The sequence below is a fragment of the Peromyscus leucopus genome, chromosome 3, assembly GCF_004664715.2.
Source record: "Peromyscus leucopus breed LL Stock chromosome 3, UCI_PerLeu_2.1, whole genome shotgun sequence".
Taxonomy (NCBI): domain Eukaryota; kingdom Metazoa; phylum Chordata; class Mammalia; order Rodentia; family Cricetidae; genus Peromyscus; species Peromyscus leucopus.
Window position 1 is genome coordinate 17879234 of NC_051065.1, and position 20440 is coordinate 17899673.

The 20440-nt window shown below is 38.7% G+C and overlaps 1 protein-coding gene across 1 annotated transcript in view; it reads right to left on the reverse strand.

Moving 5' to 3' along the window:
- The window catches only part of Umad1 (UBAP1-MVB12-associated (UMA) domain containing 1), a 170158-nt gene that overhangs the window by 36390 nt on the left and 113328 nt on the right, over window positions 1-20440 (reverse strand). The window contains exon 3 of the mRNA XM_028869854.2: window positions 11120-11181. Within this exon, the coding sequence (XP_028725687.1) occupies window positions 11120-11181 (62 nt within the window). The remainder of the gene's footprint in view (window positions 1-11119; window positions 11182-20440) is intronic.

Consider the following 20440-nt stretch of genomic DNA (forward strand, 5'->3'; position numbering starts at 1 on the left):
AAGTATCAAATACAATATCAAAGTTGTCTGTTGTATTTCTAAAATGCAAATAGTTCAACAAGAATGTACAGGCATAAAACATTTTCTAAATATGTTACTCAAAACAATTTAAAAAGGAAGCATACATTTATAATGAATGACAGAAACTTAAAACAGATATGAGAAAATCTTTTTCATGGTCATAGGGGTCTTATTAATATGTCCTCTACTGATGGCCATAAAAAGAGGGTGCTGAGCAACTGTGGAACGCAGGAAAGGTGGAGGCCCAAATATTCCAGTCTACTGTGGCTCCTTTCTCTGCACATTAACCCTACTTTTATGACTTCCAGACTCCTTCCTTCATCAAGGTACCTATCAGAATGAGGCGTAGCTTATGGAGTGGCTGCTAGAGAGAACACTGAGGGGACAGAGATCTCTACCATACATGCACATGAGCCACAGAAAGGAGCACTCATCAGATTTAAACAACATCCTCCATTTCATGCTAATTGTATGGTCCTCTGCGAACAAATGAAAGACTGCCCAACATAAAAGGCTTTCTCAAGAAAACCACTAGTCTTGAAGGTTGGGGAACAGATCAACTTGTCACCCTTTTGAGAGGAAGCATGTGACCAATTCAAGTATTACATTTACCTTCCCAGAAGGACCTTTACAAATTTCATTATCATGAATGTTTACCCAGTAGCTTCTCTCTGCTTACCATAAGGTGACTTCTGCTGATCTGTGCTCTACAACCCCTAAGGTGATGCTAAGACTTCAAAGTTAAAGGATTTAAAATAATTATACAAAGTTTACCCCCTCATTCCACAAAGAACATAGTTAAGTACACTAGGAAGCAGAGGCTGATGGATAATAAATGCTTGTGGACCAGTCCCTTCTACACAGAAGTTCTGCTTTGCCTGAGCTCTTTAAAAACTCACTTTCAGTTGCTGCCATATAAGTAATAATATGGACTCACAGAATAAGTGACAACAGTATTCAAAGATCATTAAGATGTTAAACTATGGTAATTGATAACATAATTTGAGGTATGGAAACATGATAGAGGTCTCTGGAAACCTATATTCACTTAGAATTATGCTATCTATCATTAAGCCATCAGGAGAGGAGGTGGAAAGTAGAAAAACGTAGTACAATCCGCTCCTCTGGCTTTAGAACAGGGGAGTGGCATTTGTGCCTTCTTTGGCCAGTCATCAGTTCTAATTAGCTACCCCAGAGCTGGCAGAGCCAAAGCAGAGCTGCTTAACCTACAGGTCTTGAAAGGAACCCAGAGGAACAGGTCTCTCAGACTTCTGCAAGAGTTCACTGCTCAGGTAGGTTGTGGACAACATTTATTAAACATACTCAGGCTTTTAAAATCTAATCGATTGGCATTGTCCAATAAAACTAAGGGGCAAGTCATGCAATTAACTCTTTTATTCCTGGTAGTCAAATTAGTAGCTGTAAGAAATAAGTGAAATTAAGTTAATGCCTTACCTTGAGCACAATTGTCAGAAACAGCATCATCCCTTCATGTGATATAAATACTGAGATAGGATTCCATGCCTAATTTTTAAAAGCTGGGATGTACTTCTGAATGCATACTAGATTCATCCCACAAGCTCAGTAGCCACCCATGGCAAGTGGCTACTACATTATGCAATGTAAACTAAATGTAAAGAAGGGACCTGTTCTTTGTTTTAATTACTACCCAGTATTTTCCTGTGAGCTGGATGTCAAGCCCCTAGTGAGGTTATTTGTTCTTTTGTGTTAATGAACAGAGCAAGCTCCAAAGTACAAAATGTTACACCTTTGGAAATATACATGGAGTCTGAAAATGGCCATCCTGACTTTACATTAACACTCAGTATGCATGTGTTAAAATAAATGACTTCCTTTTCCTGCTTTTTTTGTTTTTGTTTTTGTTTTTTTGTTTATTTTTGCTTGTTTTTCAAGACAAGGTTTCTCTGTGTACTTTGGAGCCTGTCCTGGAACTCACTGAGATCCGCCTGTCTCTGCCTCCCAAGCGCTGGGATTAAAGGCATTTGCCACCACTACCCGGCCTCCTGCTTATTTTTTGATTCTGTCCAAGTTCAGGAACTTGGGTTTTCTTCTAGGATCCAGTCATTGGCCACATTACCCAACAATAAGGAGAATACTCACATCTTTACCACTTGTTGGCCTTTTAAATAAAATGACATTGCAAAGGAATTAAACTATTTAAATCTCTAAAACCAAAGTGGCTTATGGCTAATTGGTAAGAACCATTGATTATTGTCATGAAAACAACTTGAAAAAGAATCACAACAATAATAACCATAAATGAGTACAAAAACATACTAAATTCCAGGCTAACAAGCCCTCATGAAATTACAGAAGGCAGCCCTGGGCTTGCATGCTGACCTGAGACCCCACAGCCACTCTGACGTCAGACTACAGCAGAGATGGTCAGTATTAGCAAAGTCACCCAGAGGAGTGCCAGCATTTTATCCTCAGATCTGAGCACACGAAATGTTAAAGGCTGTTGTAATGACTTAGCTCCTTTTGTCTTCTAACTTAGTGTTAGAAAAGTTTTAATTGAACGCTGGGCTTTTGATTGCCTTCCAATAAAAACCGGGAAGTTAATAAATTATAGATTCGACAATAAATGCTTAAAAAGATCTTCAAATGCAAACAATATTCATCTTAATGACTTAAAATGAGATTAAGTGACATAGTTAAAACTAATTGCCATAGTATGATTCAATATATAATTTAGTTATAATCTAATTGTAATTCTCAGAATATAGCATCCTTGTATCTCAAATATTTGCATATTATCATCTCTGTGCATTATAAACGCCTTCACACTTAAGGACTATGGTGTTGATTCTGTTAGTTAATGATTACCTCTCTAATAGCCTCAAATTTTCCTGAGTGATGGTTGTCTCCAAAAGACATCATTATATGTTTAGTCCTGGAGTTCAGTCATGGTCAACTGTCTGCTTGTTCTTCAGATGGTGAACTCTTAGGAGTATAATCCAGGACATTTTCAAGCACACAGAATGTTTAACACAGCTTCACTCAAGATAGATTTTTATGAAATACTTGTTTAAATAAATGGAGCAGTCTGATATTTAAAAAATGCACTTGGGTGGGAAGTCAGAAAAATTATTATTTATTAACCAATCTAAACTAGCTTTAGGTAGGCAATGATAAAATGCAAATAGTTATTGTTAAGATCTTTCTGTGACTAAATTATCTTATAACTAGCTAAATATGACCTACATGTTTTAAGTTAATTCAATTATCTTTTTGCTAGTGTTTTCTTTAGCATTTGAGCATTCATCACGATACCAAAAAGTTCCTTGTATAAATTACATTCCCTCAGTTCTCAAGAATCTGATTTTATTCTCTCAGGCTGGCAGGATGGCTCAGCAGGTAAAGGTACTTTCTGCCAAGCCTCACATCCATAGCTCGATCCTGGCAGCAATGCGGTAAAAGAAGACAACCAGCTCACTCAAGTTGTTCTCTGATCTCCACACATGTACCATGGCATGTATGTGTTTCCTCCTCCCACCACACACACATACACACATACACACACACACATACATACATACACACACATACATACACACACATACACATACACACATACACACACATACATACACACATACACACATATACACACACATACATACACACATACATATACACACATACACACATACACACAAAGATACATATACAAACACACATACACAAATAAATGTTTAAAAAACACATCTTACTCTTCTGGTGATTACCTGTAATTTGTCACACACTACATTAGTGGTTCTCAGCCTTCCTAATGCTGAGACCCTTTAACATAGTTCCTCATGTTGTGGTGACCTCCAACCATAAAATTATTTTGTTGCTACTTTATAAGTATAATTTTGGAATCATATGCAAATATCGGATATGCAGGATACCTGATATATGACCCCCAAAGGGGTTGTGACCTACAGGTTAAGAACCACTGCACTGGTGTAACCACCTTACAATTTAAGCAACTATGGACTATAAATATCATTTGATATATTCAAAATTAGGATCTGAAAACTGTAGGGCTGAAATAAGGTGATGTAAGCCACATTCTGTGATAATGTGTATACCTTTATACACAGATTTTATAAAGGGAACAATGCCTGACTAAATATTCTTAATGTGAAGGATTATTGATGTTATACTTTTATAAAGTCAGTTGTAAGGTAATTATTTTATTTATTTAATCTTATTAAGACTATATAGTTTGAGTAGAACCCCTTCAAATATAGTAAGACTTCAATTAAGTTGCTATAAATGATGTTTTTCAATATCGCTGTGTGGAAAGGTGCTGACTAGCATGTGGTTTGTCCATTCTGTTGTGACTCCACAGTTCTCTACTACACTGTTTCTTTTTTCTTCATGGTTTATATTCTTCGGCTAAGGAAACTTGTTTTAAAATCTTATACTTTGTTATGGAGCTACCAAGATTTCCATATTTCTTGCAAAGAAAAATTTCACAAATTATAATACAAAGAGTTGGAAAAGTAGCAATGTATTCATGACTTGAAAATCTTTAAACACTTACCACGTAATTAACTTTTAATTAGCCTTATTTATTGTACAAACTAATAGTTTATCATGACATTTTGATACATGCATTCTGTGACCTCAGATCATACTTACGTATGACCCTCTTTCCCTCCCCTTCCTCTGTGCACAGTCTCCCATTTACTTTCATATTTTTTTTTAAAATATCTAGATTCTGCATATGAGAGAAATATCTGCTGTCTTTTTGAGTCTGTTATTTTGCAAGCCTCCTAATTCTTGTACAAGAAAGTCCTATATTATGGGGACAAAACAAATACAAAAAGATCCCTGGGAAGGTAAGTTCCTGTTGTTGAAGACACCATGCATTTTGGACATAGGACCCAGAGGATTTGAGCTGGATCTAACCTGAAAGCATTTTCCCTGAAGACTAGCTTTCATGATACCAGAAGGCATCATGCAAGCTTCTGAAGGAGGAAAGCAACCAACAATCCCACCCAACTACGATGCCTATGAATGGTCAGCATGGCACAATAACCTAAAGGTACAGCAGTGCCATGCAGACCTTGGTGGTAATCAACAACTCTCCAACTGTCCTTAAGACTTGCTTAACAGGAACAAAACATGCCTGGTACTAGAAAGCTAGCCAGCTACTCAAGGCTAGTGAAATCAGGGATCTTTGAGGACCCACTACTGGCACCACTTTACTAAACCCATGTAATTCCTAACTGCATTCTAAGTATTTATCCTAAAATCAAAGGTAAATGTAGCTCTCATTCCTAATCAAAGAAATTTCTCCTCATAACAGATGGAGACAGAAAACTACAGCAAACGAAAATGCAGAGAATAAGTAACCATGTGGTACCTAGCCCCAACTGATAAATCTGCAACACAACTCCTACACCTAAGGATAAAGGAACATCCCGGAAGATGGGGGTGGGGGGGGGCGGGGAGACTGTAAGACACAGAGGTGCAAGAAGTCTGCTGTGAGATTTTATCTCCCAGAAACGCCAGAAGCTACACACCCATGAAATCTCACAAACATGGTTACCTAAACAAGACCTGAGCAAGGATGACACCAATACACATGCTAGTAGGGAAGGGGGCAATCTTACAGGGCCCCAACCAAACACAAAGAACTCCAGGCAATTAGGAATGCTGAGAGCACTCAGGGAAATAGCCTTGCTTAGGGAAGAGACCCCCATTGGTAGCCAATACTAACTGGTCAGTCCTGAAATCATATGCATACAAGTAAGATAAGGAATAAGCATGCTGTATTTATATTTTTAGAAATATATACAAACATTTACTTCTATACATACATACATTGACACACACGCACACACTTAAAGAAAAAGAAGCCATAAACTTGAGAGGAAGAGCAAGGGTTGGTGGTATATGAGAAAGGCTGAAGAAAGGAAAGAGGAGGTAGAAAATTATGTAATTATATTTTAAGTTGAAAAAATAAAAAAAAATCATTAAAAAGGAAAAAAGTAGACCTGCTGTGGATATCGTTCTATATAAATAAAACACTGATGGCCAGTGACCAGACAGGAAGTATAGGCAGGACAAGGAGAGAGGAGAATTGGGGAAACAGGAAGAAGGAGGGAGAGATACTGCAGCCACCGCCAGGACAAGCAGCATGTAAAGACGCCGGTAAGCCACCAGCCACGTGGCAAGGTATAGATTTATAGAAATGGATTAATTTAAGATAAAAGAACAGTTAGCAAGAAGCCTGCCACGGCCATACAGTTTGTATGCAATATAAGTCTCTGTGTTTACTTGGTTGGGTCTGAGCGGCTGTGGGGCTGGCGGGTGACAGAGATTTGTCCTGACTGTGGGCCAGGCAGGAAAACTCTAGCTACATACACCTAAATATATTAGCTAGAAAATGAAATTTAATTACCATACTATGTTTAGTTTATCTGCCACTGTGTATTAATTTCAGGGAAATACTTGTTTGAAATACAAGAATTATGTGTAGAATAAAGTTAAAAATACTCCCATAATTTTCTGAAAATAAATACTGCTATCCTAAAATATTAGTTGGCAAAACAAATAAACAAACAACAAAACGATTCTTGGTAATCATTGCTTACAAATAATTTATAAAAACATGTTATCATTTAAAATCTGATTTGTAATGTGCCTTTATTTAATGAGTGATGCCAAAAGAGTTATGATACAGAGAAATATTCAAATACAAATGAATGCTGAAGAAAGGAATAAGATATAGACAACAAACGATGGCTACAGGAGGTTGAACTGGATAAGAAAGGTAAGAGTCAATTTAGCATTGGGAAATCCCCACGTCCTGGGCAAGAATTCTACCAACACCAAGTTACAACTCCAGCTAGCTGTTAGCATACTCAAAAAGCCTAGCTGGAAACACAAAAACATAGGCAAGAAAAATTATGGGAGATGAATTATCAGGTACATATCTCCTCATTATTTTACCACGTAAGGTGCCAGTCCACAGTTAGTTTTACAGCTGCGAACTGGATAAATTCCTTGTGCTCTAGTCTAAGTGTTTGTACAGATGAATTAAGCATTTATTGGATGGCTGACACATGCCATGCACAGGGAACAACATGTGTTTTGAATAAATATACACATGCATCCACACATAAACATGCATATGTATATATATAAACAAAAAATACACATGTGCACAAACATATATACACATGTACACACACAAACATAAATATACACATGTACACAAACATAAATGTACACATGTACACACAAACATACACATGTACTTGTACAAAACATAAACATATATATGAACATATGCATAAACATACATTATGTTTGCAAGCATATATATGTATACACATAAACAAACCTGAGTACGTGAAGTGGGCCAACTAGCCATTTCTACAGTTTTTATAGTATTTTAAAGTGAATTATGCTAGGCAGTGGTGGCGCACACCTTTAATCCCAGCACTTGGGAGGCAGAGGCAGGCGAATCTCTGTGAGTTCGAGGCCAGCCTGGTCTACAGAGCAAGATCCAGGACAGGCTCCAAAGCTACATAGAGAAACCCTGTCTCGAAAAGCCAAACAAACAAACAAACAAACAAATAAATAAATAAATAAATAAAAATAAAGTGAATTATGAGTCTTTCAGAGAGTATAATTACAATTTCTTTATCAGATATACATTCTTCAAAACTATCTAAAAATAATTAAATGTTTTGTCGCTAATGAAGAATCCAAAAGTAAGGTTTTATTAATGGGCAACACTACGAAGAAAACAATTTTCTTTTTAGAGAACAGATGTAACTGTGTTTTTAATATAAAGTAGATGACAGAATTTGATGAAGAGATTCATTGTTAAAGAAGACCACTTAACACAGGAGGCTGCCACTCTAATGAGGGTGTGGTCTCCATCTTCTAAGAACTGGCACTACAGTGACGTCATCAGGAAGAACACCTAAGAAGTCCTAAGAAGTCACTGGGGTTGTCTCTGGCTGGAGGAGACTGAGGTTGAGCAGATCTTGGGTTCAAGCTTTTACTCTGCAGGTTCCACAGCATTTTAGAGGCACAGAAGTAACAAAACCCCCTATTTGGAAAGAGATCTTAGGAAGAAATGCCGATCCCATAAAAGGCAAGGGAAGAGACAGGACCATGCTGGTGGAAGAGAAGCCCATTAGGAAACCTTCAGTAGGTAGAATTGTGAAGACTCAATGAGGGGTTAAGACAAATGCATCCAAATCTCATTTAGGCTTTTAATTTGGTAGGTGAATCATGGCATTAATAAATTAATGTTACATATTTTTCTCAGCACACTTTATGCACCAGATGTGAATCTGAGTATATAAGGTCTATTTTAATTCTAGACAGGTGGCTGCTGGTAAATAAGTGATCTGAGACAGTGATAAATGTAGTGGAGAAGATGAAACAAAGTTCTGTGATGCTGACTAGGGGAGGGACACTTAGCAAAAGTTGTCATGAGAAATGAGAGCCAAATAAATGTAACTTCTACTACAACAAACGGCCATGAGGGTGAGGGCCAGGAACACAAAGGACTAGAAGAGAAAAAGCTCAGCATCGTCAAACGGCAGGAAGACCAGAGGCATGGAGGACACGGGTGGGCTGTGAGAGAAATGAGAACGATGCGTGCCTGGGTTCTCCGCAGCCCACTCTCAGTTTGTGCTCATTTTCTGTAGAGAGTAGTCAGCTAATTTCAAGTCACTGAACGATGCAGTCTGACGTTTATTTCTGTCAGCTATGTAAAGAATGGCCTCTAGGGGAAGACTGGAGGTAGAAACCTGGTAAAAAGTGGTGGCTTTGACTGCTCTTAACAGTGACAAGGCTGGGGGACTGTTGGAATCCAGACACAGAGGCTAAGATGACAAGACTTGAAAGGGATAAAGATGGAATGTGGAGGACAGAGTGGAGCCGAGGGTGCCTCAGGGGATTCAGTTGTCCACCATGTCATAGATGACGGTGATAGGAAGAGATGATGAAAACTTGGACAGTGGTGCTGTGTGTGTGTGGGGTGTGTGTGTGTGTGTGTGTGTGTGTGCATGCACAACATACACGTGCGCGCATACATACACACACACACACACACACAAATCAACAAATAAAGCTTTCTATGGTCAAGGTCGAAATGTTTAAATATAAGTAAAATGTAGTCAGCTGGTTAGATCGTCTTAAACTCAGGATCACTGACTAGATAACACACTGTGGGAGTCATAAGCCTCTCTCCAGAGTATAAAACAATCAGATTAGAGGGTACCTTCTTGTTTGTTTTTACATGAAGGTTCAAGCAATGCAGAATATACAGCAATGTTTTAAAGAAGAAAGATAAAGAATTATATTTGAGATGCTTAAGGTAAAGATAAATAATTTTGGCTTTTCTATGATAAATCATAGCCTCCTGTATTACGATTTAACTGTGTGGTTTCCTTTGTAGCATCCCTGTTCCCTTTGTGTTCTTGATAGCAACCACTGGCCTCTCCATTGCTCAGAAAGTGCTCCTGACACACCTGAGAACATACACCAGCTCTGATGTACTAACAGTCTAGAAACAACACAGTTCAAATCCCTGGAGACTGTCACCTGAAAAGGCTCCTTTCCTTAGGAAGCAGCCTTGGAATTCTTCATACTGATGAGCAAACGTAACAACAACAATAAACTGTCAAGCTCTGCAGACATCTCTAGTACATTGTGTAAGTATGGTCCGTCTCAATATGCGTCCCCGTGCCCATGCTCCTTTTGATATGTGGAAACTGAATTCTTAAGGTAATAGCATTAAGAGATGTGGCTCTGGGAGATACTTAGGTCATGAGGATGGATCAGTCAGAAGGGGGAATTGTTCCTTTTAATAAGGGGTGACGGTCAGGGCTCCATGTCATGGCACGAGAAGGTGCCACATATGAACTAAAGAGCGAACAAGTTCTTACCAGACAGCAAAGTTGCTGGCACCCTGATCTTGGACATTCCAGCTCTAGAACTGAGAGAGATCATTTCCTGTTCTGCAAGCCACTATACAGTCTACAGTACTTTGTAATAGTAGCCTGCTAAAAGACTAAAACTGAAGAGATCAAGGTACTTCAGAATAAAAGGTAGACAGTTTCCTTTGTTCTTGTACCCAATTCTTTCATTACTACCTACCCAGCGCCTTAGGTATAGTCAGTGTTTAGTAACTATTTCTGAAATGAATGAATGAATGAAAAAAATGCCCTTGATTATAAAATATTTGCTAAGTGAAAATTATTTAAAAAAATCCCTTAAAATAAATGTAACTTTCTACTTAGAGCTCATTCCCAATTAATTGATTGTAATTAATGTATTCATTTATCAGATCTTTTGGACCACCTACTCTGTATTAGGCACTGAGGAGTCCATGCTGAAGCAAACAGGTCAGATCCCTGACTTCACTGCAATTGGATTCAGTGGTACTCTTCTGCTACATGGGAGAAGTAGGGGTGTCACAGTGCAGAGAGCTGCAAAATTGTGGTATCTCTTCCACTTAAGTATTATGTTACTACTTCACATTCCCCTAAGTCTTAGAGATGATCACTTCAGTGATTAAACACTGTCAATACGCTATGCAGAAAGGATCCTAACATACTAGCATATCCTCCAGAAGAAAACAGCATTTTCCTGCAAAAAGAAGATGTAAGCTGCGCTTTCTCCAGAATAGTCAGGAAGTACTCTCCGATGCAGAAATAGACAATAGAATTCTCTACAGGTTCATATATTATCTATTCAAATGTGCTAGAGAAAAAAAAAGCACTAAAAAATAGTCAAAATGTTCTAACTCAAGAACTCATTCCTCTCTTTTGCTCCCTTCCTTCCTCCTAATTTTCCCTTTTCCCCTTCCTCCCTCCCTCCCTTCCCTTCTCTCTCCCTCTCCCTCTCTTTTTTTTCCACCTCCTTACAAAAGTTCCCATTTCCTGCACTAGACATGACACTTGGGCAGTCACTCCCAGTCCTGCTCATCCTGGCTTCCATCGACCGCCTGCTTCTTGGTGTGAGTTCAGTTCCTATCCTTCCTCGGGAGAACGTGGCATCCTAGTGACTTTCTCAGTTTCCCTCCAAAGGGTTCTCACTGCATGTCACTTACCTGCAAAGACTGGCCGCCTTCTGCTTCGGAGCTTTTAGATCTCATTTCATTTGCTGTGTCTCCTATGCAGCAAAAAAGACACAGAGAGAACTTTTCTGTTATGACCAGTTGTCTTCGGTTCGTTCACAGGACTTACTGTAACTGTATGTTCTATGCCATGGAAGTGAGCACTGTTTCCTTTGTTACAATGCAAACAAATTAATTTTTAAGAATAATAAAATATATTTTATCCAGGTCTCATAAATCTCCCATAAACACACACTGAAATGTATCCTGCTTTACATAAGTTTACATTGAAAAAATAAAATCAATTCATATTGCATATACCAAGCCATATTTTAGACAAACCAAGAAATCTATGGCTTGAAGACAGGCAAATTATTTTAAAATATAAATTTCTTTAAGACATGAATAATTGTTCTCCAAATTTGTTTTCATAAGGTTTAATGTTTGTGGGTTTTTTTTTTGTCCCTGTGGGTTAAAGTAGATATGTATGTTTCTGTGTATCAATAAACCAAGTAGAAGACAATCTTCACAGCAGGGAAGGACAATGAACAAACACATAAATAGCTTTCAGTTAGCACTATGATTGCTAAGTCTGGTGCCTCAGTAGATTCTATTCATAAATTAATTTGGATCTCATGACTTGAAGGACAGAATGCATACACAGTTGAGCAAGTATAAGCACAACAACTTATTAATGGCCTGCTTTAATTTGCTTATTACTAATAGTTGGTGTCTGGCACGTGGTCAATACACACCCAATTAGCCTATTTCTCTGAAGCATAATCAAAAGCTAATTTAGTAATTTGTAAATTGTTCTTCCCATAAAATTAGGTCAGTTTAAGAATGTACATAACAGTGAAATTATCAAGCTTATGGATGATGCTTTGACTGAAATCAAAGGCAAGGAATTTGTTTATGTTAAAGAATGTTAAAAGCAGTGAGTAGAAAATGACCATGAAAATCTTTACTGAGCTAAATTCTTTCAATGAAACACAAAAGTTTAGTCTATCAATGGTGACAAATAAAGAGAAGGTGCTTGAAAACTATACAGAACTAAATTAACCTTGTGATGTTTGAAAACTACGGCAATTTCTGATGATAGCTGGCATCCTCAAATGTCTCCATATAGACTAATCAATGCATATCCCAGTTTATCGGCTATGTTTCCAGTGTATGCAATATGACTGTTGGTGGGCATGACTCAAGACAAAGATAGGTATTCAATACTTATTGGTTCAATGAATTAGTGAATTTCTCTTTCTTGTATTTCACCTATAAATCTGTGGCAAAACACTTAAAGGTAGCTAATAAAAAAACAATACCTTCTAAAATTTGTTTAATTTAAAAGGCAAATTTATGAAATATTATTTTGATATTTTGTTATTTCTAATATAATTGTGAGATCATTTTTAAATTTTAAAAAGTTAATAGTAGTTTTCAAAATTCATACTGAAAGAAAAACCACTACTAATTTGGTCTGTATATAATAGCTGTAACTTTATTGTTAAGTCAGAAATTTAGTCAACCCATTGCCGGAATCCAGGATGTCCAACTCCCCGATTGACTTTTTACATGGCTGTTTACAGTAATCCTGCAGTGACACATCAAAAAAAAAAAAAAAAAAAAAAGAAAGCCTTCTCCTCAGCAATTCCATCTTCTATCAGGATCCACCCACAACATACAAACAGAGAAACCAGAGTACAAGGAGCTCAGTTTGCTTCATTACAGACATGAGCATGGACTCATGCTCAACTATTACAATAATATATATAATGTTAATAATGCCCACAAAAAACAAACAAAATGTATAAGGAACCATGATAAACTCACCGTGAATAGCTACTAACTCTACAAAAGATTATTCATTTAAAATAGTGACCCTTAACCCATTGCCACACTGTCGCTGCATTTAGCCAGAATTATCCACCACAAAAATCTATGCTTCCTTTGTCATTTTCTTGTTTCAAGGTGAGCACACACTTTCTTCCCTATTTCTCCCCACTGTCTGAAAAGCCAGAGAGTTTATCAGCCAGTGTTCTTGAGAGCACACAATGCATCTGCCTGGAAGCAAGGCACGAGCACTATTTCCCGCAACGCTGTGCTGGGCGATGACTCAGATAGCACAATCACTGATTACAAGGGAAATAGCCATCTGCAAGATTATTTCTGCAAACAAAGGCACAAAATGAAGTGGAAATCAGCAAAAGAAAAGAACAGGTCACAGTGAAAGAAATACAGCTTTTGAATTTTTCCCTAATGGAATTGTTTTATTGTGATTAAAATTTCAATTATTTTGTATAATTCATTTAGAAGTTAGATACTATAACAATAAATAAAAACAAACATGAGAAATGCAAAGTAAGATGTTTTAGTTTTGAGATACCACTTATGCTTTACAGGCTACATAGACTCAAGTCAGCCATTTAGAAGGAAGAAGAAAATCCTCAAGGTTTTCATAGTAATTTCTCTTTTGTAAAACTGTTGATGACTGTTGGGTGGGCGTGGTAAGATCTTTCCCTCTCTATCTGACAAGCAAGTAAACTTCAAGGGGTAGAGGCACTCAGTGACCTGCCGCAGGTCTTCTGGAGGGAAGGCAACCACATGTATGGCAGAAGAACCCATTTCCAGAGCTGTGAAAGCCAACTGCTCTGAAAAGGAGATCTGAAGTCAGGTGCTGGTGCTGGTGCAGGCCCCCCTTGCTCCCCCCCCCATCCTATTCTCCCCATTCCTGTTTGCCTCACTAAGTTCCATACCTTATGTATTTTCTTCTCTTCCAATGGTAATGACATCTACTTCTGACCAGAGTAGCCTCCACCCTTCCTTCTGGTCTGATAAAGGAAACATATAGTACCCTTGGTGGTTTTCCAGAGTTTTAAAGACCAGGTACAGTTTTACTATTACTAGAAGCAAAATTCCTCATATTCTAGATAACATGTTAGTTTCTTTGAAGATGTAGATTATATTTTTAGTAAATGATAAAGGCTACATATCTTAATATGGCTCATTCAGATCTTAAAGGGCTAAGGTGAAATAATTTAGAGGTTGGTCAATTTTGTTGTGAAAGGCCAGAGAATAAACATGTTGGGCTTTGCAGGCCATATGGTCTCTGTCACAACTTCATAATTCTACCACTGTAGACAAAAGCAGCCATAGACATCATGTGAGCTAATAAGTGGCTATGATCCAAGACAATGTTATTTATGAAAACAGCTGGCAGGCTGGAGAGTTTACGAATCCCTGTTGTAGAGGAATATGTGTACCATGCATTTTCTGAGATTAAAAAAAAAAGGAAAAACATTTGAACTCTTCAAGGAGATGAGAAAGGGAGGGTCATTAGAGCACCATCATGACCCCAGTTCTGTTGGGAGAAGGTGGGGTAGGAGAGGAGAAACTGGAAAAAAGTGAGCACTAGTCATAAGGGGAGGTAGGTAGTGAAGAAACTTCCAGGCATGGGGAAGGATGCCAAATGTTCCCTAGGTTCACCCAGAGGAGGCCTGTAGAGAGGGTTTGGTGGTAGACAAGTTAAGCAACAGACCCATGGTTCTCACTTCTTAGGCCCCACTACCACTTGCTCCTGGCCACTCTTTTCTCTGTGGATTGGTGAGTCTGGGAGGACCTGGTTCTACATGACTGTACCCTTTCTTTAGTTTCTCTTGATAAAAGACAGCCACAGAGAACATGCCGTTCCACTCAGTCCTCTTCCCAGAGGGGAAAGCCTGCTCCAACTCAGCACATCCTACAACTGGGTGGAAGTCTAATTATGGGATGCACATTAAGAAACCCATTTGCTTCTTGATTTAAACCACATTATTCTGTAGCTTGAGTTTTCCTGCCTTGCCCACAGTCAGGACAAATCTTTGTCACCCGCCAGTCCCACAGCCGCTCAGACCCAACCAAGTAAACACAGAGACTTATATTGCATACAAACTATATGGCCGTGGCAGGCTTCTTGCTAACGGTTCTTATATCTTAAAGTAACCCATTTCTAGAAATCTATACCTTGCCACGTGGCTGGTGGCTTACCGGCATCTTAACATGCTTCTTATGCTGGCGGTATCTGGCAGTCAGTCCTTCTGCCTTCCTGTCCTTTTATTTCTCCTCTCTGTTAGTCCCGCCTATCCTTCCTGCCTAGCCACAGCCGATCAGGTTTTATTTATTGATTAATCAGAACAACTTGACATACAGACCATCCCCCAGCACAGCCAAGTGCAAACCATCTCAAACACCTGCACTCAGGTCCTAATCATCCTCTATGCGGACCTGCTGGATAACGCCACAAAGAACCAAAGAAGGGCTCCCACAGGACATACAGAACATCCCACAGCATTATTCAACACAAATGTCTAGGCAGAGGAATTGGTCTCTCTCATGGTTTTGTTTCAATTGGCCATATTTTATAGGAAAAGAGGACTGTCATTACCAGAACATCCTTGAGCTCCTAAGCACCAGGACTGGACTGATATAGACATAACTAGAATTTGCCTCCATACAAAAAAATAGGAGCAGAAAGCAACTAGAAATGATCATATTCAATGAGTTAGCTCAACAAAAAGGAAGACATGCCTGGTACAGGAAACCTAGCCAACTACCTAGGGTTAGCGCAGTCACAGATCTTAGATAATCTACAACCACTTTACTAAACTAGCACAATCCCTAACTACATTCTAAATATTTGTCTTTATGTAGTTCTCAACCCTAATCAAGAAAATTTCTCTTTGCTACAGACACAGACAACCCACAAAAATACAGAGATTTGGAGTCCAGTCCCAACCAATACATCTACAACACAGCTCCTGCACCTAAGGCTTCAGCATCATTGCAAAGAGGGGTGGAAAGATTTAAGTGCAAGAGAAACAGGAGGCTTGCTGTGATGTTGTCTCTCTCAGAAATGTCATTAATCTACACACAAGAATTCTAATCACTATCGCTACCTAAACAAGACCTGAACACGGATGACACCAACAGACATGTTGACAAAGGAGGAAGAAATCTCAGAAGTCTTCAACCCTAGACAAAGAACTATACGCAGCTAAGGAAAGCGGAGAGTAGGAAAACAGTCCTTTCCAGTGAAGAGTACGTCAATTGGTTATCCAATACCAAATGGTCAGCCCCGGAAGCAGGTTCACACAAGTCATGTTATATAGGCTGAGCAGGTTGTATTTAGGAACACACACACACACACACACACACCAATAACAATTAAAAAGAAAAGAGGGGGTAGATGGCAGGGTTTGGAGAAAGGAAAGGGAAGAGGGACATGTTTATATGTATATATAAATATGTATGTATGTATGTGTGATAATCTCAAAGAATAAAAAAGATAGAAGTAGAAAAATCTATTTTTATTAGAAAGGATTTATTTCTAGAATTCCATATCCGAGAATATAATCTACAAAAATTATTCCAAGGAGTTCACATAGGAAAAATATTTCTATGGTCAGACGTATGAGAAAAACCTGCAAAGCATAAGTTCTCAGTTGTTATTTAGTTCATTTTAGTATCTGAGAAATTGTATAGTAAATAAATGACAAATATTTTTTTCACAGTGCTATTTTTTTTCTTTTTTCTGGAGCATTTTAGTCACCTAATGCCAGTAAACACCTTACACAGGCTCATTAACACTCATGGGAAACACAGATATAGCATTTTGTAAAAATGCTGGCATAACATTGATTTTAAAATATATTTACCTGACACTTTAGAGGGCTCATGATATGTCCGAATTTATTCACCTTTGAACAGTAATTTTGTAAAATGCTAATCTACACTTTATGCCTTTCTATGTTTTTTTCACAATGCCCAGTTAATTCATTAATTTGCATCTAGGACAGACTAAGCAGTTATGTGGCTGAATTCTACTGAGTAACTTATTGCAGAGTAGCTGAGATTCTGCAGAGGAGAGAAAGATCGCCAGCTACCTTGAAGACACAGGAGAAAGCCCCAGTGAAAACTTAAAAACATCTTGGAATGGAGGTGTGTGTGTGTGTGTGTGTGTGTGTGTGTGTGTGTGTGTGTGTGTGTGTTGGGGCATATGTGGGAGGGAGACTAATAAGAACAAAGTTATGTATGAAAATGCCATCATGAAAAGTATTACTTAGTATGCTAATTCACAAAACCAATACATTTTGAAAAAGATGAAAAATAAAATACCACTGCAACAAATTCTACCAATTAGAGATTCATTAGAGTTAATGAGCTCTGCTTTTAAAATGCAAATACCCTCTGGGAGTGTTTGCCTATTAGTCATTGGACAAGTGAAGTAGTGGAAAGAACATTGGAAGGGCCACGCCATTAGCCTCCTTCTCATCTCCAGTCACACTCTTTATACAAGGCGGTCTGGCACTGTGCAAAGAGAATGGCTTTGAAATCTGTCGGAGCTCTGCCCAAATCCTCTACTACTTCTAAAACCTTATGTAAGTTACATAAGCTCTTACAGCCTCCATTTCTTCATCTGAAAAATGGGAATGATGATACACAAGGTGGCTGTCATGAAGATTAAACGAGAGACATGAAAAACACTGACTGCAGAGAAGGAAGAGAAGGTGTGGTCCTTCTTTGTCAAGTACCTGCTGTCTTATCTTCAGTACCATCAATACACTGAATGTCAGTGTTCCCTAAAATCCATATGCTAATCCCCAACGTGACAACATTCGGATGCAAGGCCCTGATTTCATCAGGAGGGTGGAGTGCTCATGAATGGGATGATGCTATCAGAGGGGGCTAGAGAGGCTACTGTTCTCCCTCTCCACATGTGAGACATTCTTATAATGCGAGCTCTCACCAGATCACACACCTGTCAATAACTTGATCTGGGACTTCTGGGCCTCTAGACTTGAGAAATAAGATTTTTGTTATTTATAGGCTATCTCGGTCATGGTATTTTGTTACAACAGCTTGAACAGAAAGAGGCAGTGAATGTGACAGACAAGAGGTGCATCCATGCTCTGGGAGTGACGGGAGGCAGGCTTCCTTGGAGTCATTCAACAGAACCCATGGCTACTGAAAATGCCATTTGATCCCACAACATACCACTCATTATGTCTTAAACTTTGAGTTAAGTTGTCCAATTCAGCTGAATACACATCTAAGTCTCCTTAAGTTCAGTGCTGTGGGATGTCTTTCTGTATGCTGTGAATATGCACTGCTCTGATCGGTTGATAAATAAAACTGTATTGGCCTATGGCAACGGTGCCACTTATTATGATCAATCCATGTGAGTCTATTAAATGGGTAACAGAATTTATTAAGATATAAGCAGAAGAAATACACTCATGCATACAGAATAGAGTAGACAGCTGAAGTTGTCCTCTGATTTGACTGGGAGTGAATCCACCTCACAGGCAGGACCAGGGAGAAGGGGCTATGACCTTCCTCCAACTTCTTATAAGAGGTCAGGTATAAGGGCAGTAAGCACCGCCTTCTTTGGGCCTTAGAGCCCAAGGTCATGGGCAGAGCAAATACCACTACAGTTCAGTTTAGTTCTTCTCACCTTTCCTAATTCTGTCAGTCCATCTGTGTGTTTTCTATCATAATGAAGAAAAAAGAAACATAGAGAAAAGCAACAGTACTAATTGACCCACACATGGCTTGCCCAGGACTCTGGTCAGATTCTGTTAACAAACGTTATAACCTAAAGGAACCAAGAACAGGAACAGCTAAGCAATATAGGATGGAATGCAATTAGCAAACAAATGTAAGAAAAAGTTCAAACATTTTAAGACTTAAAGACAAAATCAAAATAACACCAAAGATCATATTAAATTAGCATATCAAAATTATTAGCAGAATACATCTGCAGTGGATAGAATAGAGATGGAATACTAACATCGTTCTGGTGACAAAGTGAATGTTTGCTCAGCAAACATCTGCTGAATTGGCTGTAGGCAAAAAGGGACAGAAAGGACGGATCCTAACATTGTTGAAGGTATTGGAAATGATAAACAGGTCCTTAGCCTCCATAAACCTGGAAACACTGGAACTGGGATGGAGAAAGAGAAGAATATAAAAGCACAAAAGGGCCACAGTATGGACTGGAAAGAAGATAGGTAAAATAATAAAACATGGTGCTAGGTTTACTAACCACAAACGTTATTTCACAACCCTGGGTGCAGCAGAACTGCACTGTCTCTGCCCTGGGCCAGAAAACACACGCTGGGAGGAAAACCTGGAGAGTCAAGTGCAAAGACTGCTGCTTACAGAAGATCTGTGAGTGGGAACGGCAACTCTCTGGAGTGACTCGATGCCAGTCATCCCTCCCTTCCCTCTAGTGGGAGTGAAATTTGGGGAACCCCATCTGGGATACCACGTGCTACTGAAGACATGAGGATCACTTCTGGGGGTTTTTAACTTCATTAATAAAAGAACTTAATGGATTCAGAAGAAACCTTGAGGACAATTTTATTGGCCTTTAATAGGAAAATTCCAGCACAGGCAAGCTGTAAATCTCAGCAGCCTGGAGGCATAAGGTGAAGAAAGAAAGCCACACCATTTGTAGGTAGCCATGTGGCAGGGATATGTATGATAAACATGGAAAAATTTGAGTAACAGGTCAAGAAATCTAAACTATGAAGTGTTGGGATTTAGAAATACAGATAAAGCACAGTTACAAATTATGTAAAACTCCAGTGTTAATACAGATCTTTAAAGCAGGTACTGAGACTTCTGAACTAGAGGTATCTTCCATCCTCTGAGTCCTGATGCCACTAGGAGAGAAACAAGGTGTTAATAAGGGGAGGGATTCAGTATTAACAGACATCCAAAGGTTCTTACTGTTGAATGTTACCAACAACATTCTAGAAGCCGAGGAAACAAGGAGTCATGGGGTAGAAAGCAGTGGACAGATCATGCTTTGGGAACCTGGCGCTGGCAGATTCTAGTCTAACAACTTGGAAACATTGACTTGAGAACTCCTAAGGTGACACCACAAAATCAGAACTATGGAAAGATGGAAAAACAACAGCTAATTAATTACAAATTAATTGATTCCCTGGTGAGAGTGAACAGGTGGGATATGTAAGCTGTCTGAGGATTTGCTTGCTTGCAAAGTGGAAAGTCACAGAAAGAGAAGGGACCAGATTTTTTCTAGAAGGTTCCACAAACCAAATCACAACCAGTTAGTAGATACTCATACATCAACCTCAACTCTATGAGATCTAGATCACCCAACAGAACCCAATGCCTCCCTACTTATTTCCATATGTTATCACTCTTCTCTAGGGCACTCCACACATCTGCAGAAACTATTTAGTTATAGCCAAGTGTAGGTATTCTACTTGCTGAACGCTGTTCCTGTGAAACTACAGTTCCATAAGGTCA